At 42.0% G+C, this 9,632-nt stretch overlaps 1 protein-coding gene across 5 annotated transcripts in view; it reads left to right on the forward strand.

Annotated features, from left to right (window-relative positions):
- Positions 1-8,972, forward strand: part of shroom2a (shroom family member 2a) — a 50,197-nt gene extending 41,225 nt beyond the window's left edge. For all 5 annotated transcript variants that reach the window (XM_036141519.1, XM_036141520.1, XM_036141521.1 and 2 more), the window contains 5 exons: positions 3,573-4,151; positions 4,676-5,221; positions 7,007-7,169; positions 7,266-7,538; positions 7,609-8,972. In XM_036141519.1, the coding sequence (XP_035997412.1) occupies positions 3,573-4,151; positions 4,676-5,221; positions 7,007-7,169; positions 7,266-7,538; positions 7,609-7,881 (1,834 nt within the window). In that variant the 3' untranslated portion in view covers positions 7,882-8,972. The remainder of the gene's footprint in view (positions 1-3,572; positions 4,152-4,675; positions 5,222-7,006; positions 7,170-7,265; positions 7,539-7,608) is intronic.
- The last annotated feature ends 660 nt before the right edge of the window (positions 8,973-9,632 follow it).

A 9,632-nucleotide genomic window follows, 5' to 3' on the forward strand; every position in this document is an offset into this window, starting at 1 on the left:
GCAGCTGGGACAACACAAGCCCTCTCTATAGCTGAGCTTTGTGCCGTTTACTAGAGGCTCAGTGGTGTAGGCGAGGCATCTAAATGTCTGTGACGGTGAGGAAGTGTTTCTTTAGCACTCTGTGGGAATTTGAGCGAGGTCTCAAGTTCACAGAAGCACCCTGATGGCAATGCTTTTTGACCAGTGAGGTCTGTAATTGTGTTGTCTGTGCTAGTGATTTAGTTCTTTAGACTGCCGCGTTGTATGGGGCCCTGTTCGGTTCACACCAATCTATCTCAATGAATGTAACTCGCTTGCTATAAATTTGTGTGCATGAGTAAAGGGAAGTTGTCACTAGGACCATCTGACTTTTCTTGGCCCTGTGCCATCATCAGGTAACAATACAACTAAATAGAACATCAAATAAATTACAGAGTAGATTGATGTGGAATTTGTTTAGGGCGTAGACAGAGCTTTGAAATGAGTTGTAGTATTTTAATCTGAATTAAATCCTTTTTTCTAATGTACATGAAGAGTATTGGTGGAGCTAGCATATCTAAAACAGCAGGTTTTGTGTTTTGTTTTGTTTTTTCTCAAGAAGATGTACATCTTTACGTTATTCTTAGATTTCCAAAAGGGTGGCAACATTGCCAACAAATCTCAAAAGATTAAAACAGAGCAACTATGTTGTACTTCATTCAGCCTGTCTGTTGTTAGCTGAAAGCTCTGCTCTCTTTCACCCCAAATCAACCACACCTATGTCTCTATATATGGCATACAGTTTCTACTCAGGACTTTATAAAAGTTTAAAGCATTACCTCTCAGAGTCCATTAAGCTGATATTCGAACCTTTACTTATAAGCTTCTGTTTAAATAGTATGCCTGAAAGAAGCTGTCTGGTTTTATTTTTAAGGTATTTTGATATAATAAGCTAAAACTGCCTATCTAGTAGCAGGTAGTCTTTTTTGGTAAATGTTAAGGATGGACAATTATTTAGATTTATCTTGACAGTGATAAACTCTATGATGTAAAGTTTATCACTACCAAGATAAATCTACATGATGATAGTTACAAAAACTAAAAGTAGTGTGAGGATGCTTACTTGGACTATATTGCTGCTGTTGGTGTCATAGGAACAACAATTAATATCAGTATCCTTAAAAATATGATTAAATGTCCCAAAACAGCTTTTTGTTCTTTATTTTGCTTCTTTTAAGAGCAGTATTTGTAATTTTGGGGCATTGACTGCAGTTGTGTGCAGTCAGTGTAATACACTTTGCCACTTTTATGGTTTCCACAACAAATACAGCAAAATATTGCGATAAACTTTCCAGTCCAGATTGCCCATCCCTTGTAAACACGCAACTAAGGCTGAAAAACACAAACGTTATACTTAGTATCTTAATAATTTAGTTTTAAAACTGTAAAATGTTAGATCTGGGGCCATTGATGTAAGTTTCCTGGTGTTTTTATGCTCTTTCGCACATTTTAATTTTTTTATTACTTGGTATTTTTCCATGATTTTGTCATAGGAGGCTGAAGCCATGGCCAATACTCTTCAAAGAAGTGTTTAAGCACTTTGACATTGTTGTAACTAAATATCCACGGTTTAAAACTCCCAAACACATTACCTACCTGGTGTCTAGAGTAGTGTCTTGGCGTAATTCAAGCAACTTCGTGGTTACGTTGGTTTTGGTAGATATAAAAGATATAAAAACGCAATGCTTGAAGGAGGAGTGTGGCAGGAAGTTTAATGTAAGGTTAATATTTAAAAAGTAGCTATCTTAGTTAAAACGCTACAGTTTAAAACAAGAAGCTCATAACTTTGGTTTGTGTAAATTGCCTTTTAAGTGGTTTAACACCTTTTCTGTTAAAAATACCTTTAGTGATTACACAGACTAAGTACTCAGCTTAGCATCATGACGTGTGACTCATGACTTGACACCAGTTTTTCAAGAATCATCTGAAACTAAAGGAGCGTAAGGTAACTGATATTGAGCAACTTCATTGTTGGAGCCACACCATACGACTCTGGCGTTTACGTTACAACAACAGAGCAGACAGAGGATGTTATTGTTATGGTAAGGTCTGGTAGATGAGCTCATGTAGGTTTGCTCCACCCAGATGGTGATATTGATACAGGTGGAAAGGGATACCAGCAGGTGGCTTCAGTCATAGAGAGCTGACAGACAGACAGGCAGGACGCTCCCTTCATACGCTGTTGGATGGAAATTAAAGTGTCACATAAGGTGAGAGAGTTGTTATCCTGATATATGTGAGGATATTTGGATTATTTAAATCAGCTTTGATGCTTGATTTGCTGCCATTCAGATTAGAAACAAACCAAAATTGGCCTTTTTTTAGTCTCTGATATTCTAAAATGCAATGTGACTGTGACAATTGTGTTCAAAATATGTGACGGTGAGTAGATGTTTTATTGGAGACATTTTAATGAGTTTTGTTTGATTTTATAGGTCAGTTTAACCTAAATATCAGTTAAAGGGCACTCGCCGTGGCAGCAATAACCCCCATCAGGGTTTTGGAATGCCTTTAGCACTCAGTGTTTCACATCCCCAAAGAGATGAAACACTGAGTGTCCGCTCTCCTTTGCTGAATTGTTTTCAATTCAATCATTCTGGAGGATTTTCAAGCATAAACATCCTGTTGAAAACCAGTCCACAGCATTTCAACCTAATTAACATTTATACTTTGACTAGGCCAAACTCAAAAGAAACATACAATGTGATTTTAAACCTATCACAGTCATAGTTAACATTAAATGTGAACCATAGGAGAATGAAAACTGATTTGATCATAGCAAATGATTTGGGGGGCTAAACAGTGAAACTTTCACATATTCAGTCGAGCTAAAGCTGACTGAGACGCTCACCCCTACCAACAAACCTGTGTTTGGTGACTTGTTAGAGCTTGTAGGAGTTTAATCAGGAGCTTTAGGTTATGGCGTCAGTCTGCTGCCAAGTCACCATATTTGATTTTGTGACTTTAGAATCGATTGAGCCTTTAATCAAAGCTGTGTGATTTGTGTGTTAATGGCTCCGAACAGAGTTTGAATCAGAAGATTCATGGAAATGTAATCCGTGTGTATAAGACCGTGATATTGGTCTGTTTGGTGTTATTTTTCTTTTAATGCACACAAAGCAGGCTGGATGGATCAGTTAATGACTGCTTTCAACTGGGCTGGGTGGTTAAATTATGATGAATGATTTAAGTCTGTTTACAATCCAGCTTTAATGACTCCCCTTCCAGTGACATTAACCTACAGGGTATTAACTTTTTGTCTAAAGAGTTAAAATGATGAGTGTAATTGAGGCAGGAAAAAGTGATCCATCCGCTCTGGAGGAATATTTATCCTTCTATGCTGACGTTGTGGGAACTGAAATATTCCTCTCTGAGCTGCCAGCTGAGCTGTAGCTGAGCAGAGGGAGACGTGTCTCTTGACATGGTGGCATAATCACAGTGGCTGATGCAGGGGTGAACGAGACCTACTCCACACTGTATGATTTGAATAAGGTGCAGATGATAGTGTGTGCTGCAAGCCCGTGTAATTAAAAGCTTTCTTTTGTTTTCCTCAGGTTCTCCGACACCAGTTCAGGTGACTGCAAAGAGGGAGAGAAGGCAGCAGGGATTGAAAACGACTTAGCACCACCCCCTCCACTCATGACAGGGGCCAATCCTGACTGCAGACAGAGATCCACTGCTGCTGCCACCAAGAACCACAAGTCTGTGCCCATTTCTCCCAGTCCCACGGAGCCAGAGGAGCACAGCCACATAGAGCCCCCGTCTTTGCCAGGGAAGAAGCCCTCCCCAGCTAAGCATCAAGAAATCAACTCCCAAAAGTCCTTCACCGGCTCCCAGAGTGACGTCCTCACCCAGTGCTCTACAAACTTTGAACCTTACCCCACTTTTTATCCCCCCGCTTCTGCAAATACAGATTCTGAGCAGGGCAAAGGACTTATGGACAAAGAACAAGGGGCAGTACACCATCCATCAACATCCAATCCTCAGCTCGCCTCCTCACCCCCGGCTTCCTCCCACAGACCCTCGGGGCTTTTCAGCATGGAGGGACAGCGCTCTCCCTCTCCACAGTTTTCTCCACAGAAACTCAGCGACAAGCCTCCTCCCGTCTCGCTAAGCGAGGACGAGTCTAGCAGGTAACGTTTGGGCTTCATCGGGACAAGGTTTGTTTGAAAAGCCACAGTTTTAGGTGAGCCCGTGTCTGTGCTGCATAGACATGGCATCTGATGCATGTGCATGGAGCATAATGAGAGTCACTGTTTCTGCAGCAGCAACATGTGAGTGCCATCAGGCTGTGATAACTTAGGGGGATTCTCTGCATTTTTATCAAGGCTGCCAGTAGTTTGGGCTAATTCTTCTAAACAGGGAAATATTCTTAGCAAAACATTGTCCAGCTTATCCTTTTATTTAAAATCCAGCCGAATCGGGATCATCTGTTGTGAATTTTCGGCTCTGCAGACAGACTGCAGCTAGTTGAAACCAAAACGGTGGGAGGAGCCTCCCTGTCCTGGATATTTCAGCACATTGGGCATGGAAAAAATTCCAGCTGCCAACACGCAGCCAAACTTTGAAATCAAATCATGGCTTCAGTGGCTTCAAGACTTCTTCCAGAGTGAAGTATCTTTTAAATATCTTAGTGTTTGATTTTGTTCTTTTTCAGGGTGGAGCATTTGATAGAAAAGCAGAACACCGCAGCGAGGAAAGTTCCCATCAGGATTGTACACTCAGAGGGAAGTGAAGAGAAGGAGAACTCTCCCTTTCTGCAGCAGAGTGACCTCCCTCCCGGTGAAGCCGAGGGCCAGAGTGTGGCCCGCTTCAGCGCTCTGCCCGCTCTGGGACAGGACTCTGTTTTCTGTGCCTTCACCCGGCAGAAGGAGCCCGAAGACACCGAGATGCAGAGAGTTGCCCAGGGAGAGCCATACATGATTACTGTGGGAGATCATTTGAGCTCCAACAGCGAGGAGCCCAGCAGCCAGGGAGAAACCACAGGACTGAGTGAGCAGGAGGATCAGAAGAGAGAGGAGCTGGCCAGGGACATCATGGGGAAGGATAAGTCGCTTGCTGATATTCTGGATCAGAGTAAGATGAGGACCACGATGGACTTGATGGAGGGGATCTTCCCTCAGGAGCAGCAGCTCTTAGACGGAGCCCACCAGCGCAGGAAGGCGCCGACCAAGCAGACTAACTCCCGGTCCGTCGAAGAGAGGTGAGCATCACACAAGTTTCACTGGAAAATCGGTGTGCGTTTATTCCTCATTAATGAAAATAGCTCAAACCTAAGAGCTGTCATCTTCGGTCCATCAACCCATCAACAAAAGGGCATTTGGTGCGTTATTTTTTGTTGAATAAAGTCTGGTACAGGTTAGGGACATGCTTTGATGCAGCAATGGAGATAATCTTTTAAGTGCTTTCAACACTGCCACCTCCATGCCTGCAGAACCTCCTCCCTTATCAGGAGTCAGACCTGAAAAAGCAAATGGGCTAGGAAAAGCACGATTGGTGCAACTCTGATAAACAAAGTCTGTAAATCAATGAGTGTAATACCTCTACAGCTACTCATCAGAGAAACCTGTATAAATGTGGAGTTGCAACACTTAATTTCCTCTTTGGGGTTCATAAAGTATTTTTTAACTGAATGGATCCAGAAAACGCTCAGTGCACAAGACTCCAAACAAAACGATGAGTGTACGGTTGGGCAGAGCAGCTTTTGCTTTATAATCACGACCTAAGCCAGGGTCACAGCTCTCCAAAGATCAGCCTGTTCTGCTGCTCTCTTTCTTTCATGTTTCTGTCTTTTTAACTAGACCCAAAAGATTGTTGTTGGTTCTCCAAATAGCTTCCACGTGTTCCTCATCTTATGATGCCTGCACTCATTATTTATCTCTAATGTCTCATATTAGAGCCGTTATCTTGTTTATTACCCGGAGCTTAAAGTTTTAAAAATGCGTGGGTGGTGGTATTGCTAAACTGTGAGTAAGGTTGAGTAAACGACATCAGCAAGGGTGGACGTCTATAGGTTTACAAAGATGTTTTTGGAAAAACTGTTGCTCATCCTTTGTAAAAGTGATTCCTACAAAAACAAATGCAGTCAGATTTTTTTTGGGTAAAGATGCGTGAAAAGCTTTGTTAAAATTCATTTTTGCTTTGTTGTAAATCATTTCACACTACTTTGTGATGGAGCTGCAGCCACCACTCCTGCAGAGCTGAGAATACGACGATCTCTCCTCGATTGACTCTGATCTGATGTTTAGCAGGTCAAAAAACATTTTCTGTAAGTTTAGAAAAAATTAATAAAGCTTTAGCATTGATCTATGACTGAGGGTACATTTAACATCTTTGTTATTTCAAAACTACTTCTTCAGGATGTCAACACAATGGGCAGGCCCAGCCATAACAAAATGATGTATAATTAGTCAATCTGTACTTTGACGTTATAGCACTGTAAAAACAGTGCTGTAACGTTAATGATAATGTTTCCCACTATGTCATTCTGAGATTTCCAAATTCTCTTCCAGAGAGAAAGATCTTTGATTGTTCCTCTTTGCACAGTTTCTTGAGATCATGCAGAGTCCCGGCTCTGTCCCAATTTCAGTTTTTCGGCCAAACCTAACGAATTTTTGTTTAATACCTCCAGTTATTTCAAAGAGCTGATGAGGCTGTGAACTTTATTAATGTTCCTTTGCTGTTGGAAGAGAAACACAAGTCCTCCACAGTACTTAACAATGGGTCTGGTGGCTTTGTTTCTTTAGAAAAAGGGTTTTTTACGCATTTATACCAGGACCGGCAAAAATCTGGTTGGCACTATTCATAGTTAATTTTTGAAAACTCTCCTTATGGTTTGAGAGCAGCTTTGTTTTTGTTTTTTTCTCTGAATCTGTTGTGGTTTGGTCGCTAAGGTTCTCCTATAATTAGAGGAAATTAAATGTCTAGATTTTTGCTTTTCTTTTCTTTTTGCGATTTGATCAGTTCTAACGGGTAATTTGCATTTCAGGGAAAAAGAGGACAACATGGCAGCAGCCATGGTGACCAGTTCAACATATTACAGCACCTCAGCTCCCAAAGCTGAGCTCCTGATCAAAATGAAGGACATGCAGGAAGAGGATGAGGAGGAAGACTCAGAGGATGAGCTGGACATTGGTTTGAACAACAAGAAGGTACAAAAGCTTGTTTCTGATCTCCGTCTCATAGAAGAATGTAGAAGAAATGTGTTTTCCTTTTATTCTGGTTTTGGCTTCTGTTTCCCCACACAGCAAGAGCTGATCGACAGCCTCAGTAAAAAGCTGCAGGTGCTGCGCGAAGCTAAAGAGAGCCTTCTGGAGGACATCCTAGACAACAACATGCTAGGAGACGAGGTGGAAGCCCAGGTCCAGCAGGTGTGCCGGCCAAACGAGCTGGAAAAGTTCAGGATGTTTGTCGGAGACCTGGACAAGGTGGTTAGCCTGCTGCTGTCGCTCTCGGGCCGCCTGGCCCGGGTGGAGAACGCCCTCAACAATCTGGAGGGGGATGCTACACCGGAGGAAAGGGTGAGCGTTGGATCATTACATTCTTTGATGTGTTTTCTATGAAACTCTAATTATTGACTTTCTTCTACAGCGTACTTTGATTGAGAAGCGGAAGCTTTTGATCCGACAACACGAGGACGCGAAGGAGCTGAAGGAAAACCTGGACCGTAGGGAGCGGATAGTTTTCGACATCCTGGCCAGCTACCTGCCAAAAGACAGCCTTGCAGACTACGAGCACTTTGTGAAGATGAAGTCTGCGCTCATCATCGAGCAGCGTAAGCTCGAGGACAAAATCAAACTTGGTGAGGAGCAGCTTAAGTGTCTGATAGACAGCCTGCCCATAGAGCAAAGACTGGCCTTGTAAAAAAAACAAAACAAGGTCTTAAAGTGCAAAAACCCAGCAGCCATGAAAGCTTGGTCATGCAGCTTCAGGTTTCACTTTAGCCGTGTCCCCAGCAGAGGGCGACAGAGACCAGAGCCTGCAGATGAAAGGCCCGTCTGGAACAAAGGAATAGTGTTCTTTTCTTTTTCTGTTCGCTTCACCACTTCACGTTTTTGTTGTATTGTTTTGGACCGGATGGGATCGACGGCACCGTTTGGACTGAATCCGTCTCTGAGCGACTCTAAGTTTAAAGACACGGCTCCTCGCGGGACTCACCAACCACTATATCTAACGTTCTGAACACCATTTTTACTGCGTTTGTTTTCCTAGTAATTTATTGTAGCCTTTTGAATCTGCAAAGAAGGATGGGGCAGTACTATGTCATCCGTTGATCTGAGCAGCCATGCTACCTGATGTGTTACAGTATTTATCGTGTTCTGAGTTTATTTGACGGCGTGATCGATAAAAATCCAAATATTTCAGGTAACTTTATTGCGATGTCCTCTAACATATAAACTAGTAGCCTTTTCAGTAGAGTTTTTGTGGCCTTGCCTTTCCCCCCGGAGAAATGTTTCTTCACACGGCTTCACCGAACAGAACTCTGACTCAGACTTGAAATAAACTTCCTGTTTGCAGTGATTATAGAAACAAAATCACTATCGTCACCTTCACTCGGTGCTTTTTCTTTTTATTCACATTAGCAACCTGTTTATTGATTACCACTTATATAGTGACTGTTTTATATCATGTGTGTTATGACTTCACTGTGTTTTGTTACGCACAGTGCAGAAGCCGAATGCATAAATAAAGTTGTTGTTACTTGAATAGTACTATAAAATTAGTTTTGGCGGAGCTTCTAGCAGCCAAATATGGAAAAGATCACAGAAAGCAAACTTTAAAATCGTTAGGCCTTGTGGGTTGAATCAAGCTGCGGAGCCTGATGGGAAGGTGTTTGTTTTGCAGGTACCAGGTTTGCTACACTTTTACACGCTTCATACACTGCTGCATCCTGACACTAAACACTTCATCAGCTGTGGTCCCTCATTTAAAATAAAGGCTCTGCTGAAATCACACACTTGTGAAAGATTTCTTCTCTGCGGTCCGTTCACTCCCCTGAGTCAACCATTAACTCCACCACACCCCTCGCTGCGCTGATAAGCTTGAAGGTGAAGACTTTGATAGGACAAAGAATGCTATTTAAAGTCAGATGTTGCTCACAACTGAAGCAAAATGTAGTGTTGCTCAGGACGAGGCTCTACTGAATACGATATCTATGGAAGCGATCAGCACGCACTGGAAGCAGGTTTGCTCTACAGAATCGTTAAGGTGAGTACGATGAGGAAATTACCTGAGGTGTCTGATTTTGCTATATAACCTTCAAAGATTCAAACGGACAGTCATTAACGTGGTTTAAACAGACTTTACCTAAATGTGGATTACTTTAAAACTACTCGGTTTGTTTATATTCCAGATTACATGTTTTAAATATAACCTCTAAAAAAAATAGAACCTTTGTGAATACATACAAAGAATTATGACATGCGTCATCGACGCCTCGCTGTAACTCAGTTTAGTGTTGACATGAAAGGATTTCAAGTTGAGTTGTAAGATCAGCTGATCATAGAAATGATGTTTGTCATCATGTTGTCTCATAACAAGATGTGTATAAATAGAAACACGCCATAAACAAAGCTGTACTTTGACCTTATTACATGATATATTTGGATGACACA

The sequence above is a fragment of the Fundulus heteroclitus genome, chromosome 9 (assembly GCF_011125445.2).
Source record: "Fundulus heteroclitus isolate FHET01 chromosome 9, MU-UCD_Fhet_4.1, whole genome shotgun sequence".
Taxonomy (NCBI): domain Eukaryota; kingdom Metazoa; phylum Chordata; class Actinopteri; order Cyprinodontiformes; family Fundulidae; genus Fundulus; species Fundulus heteroclitus.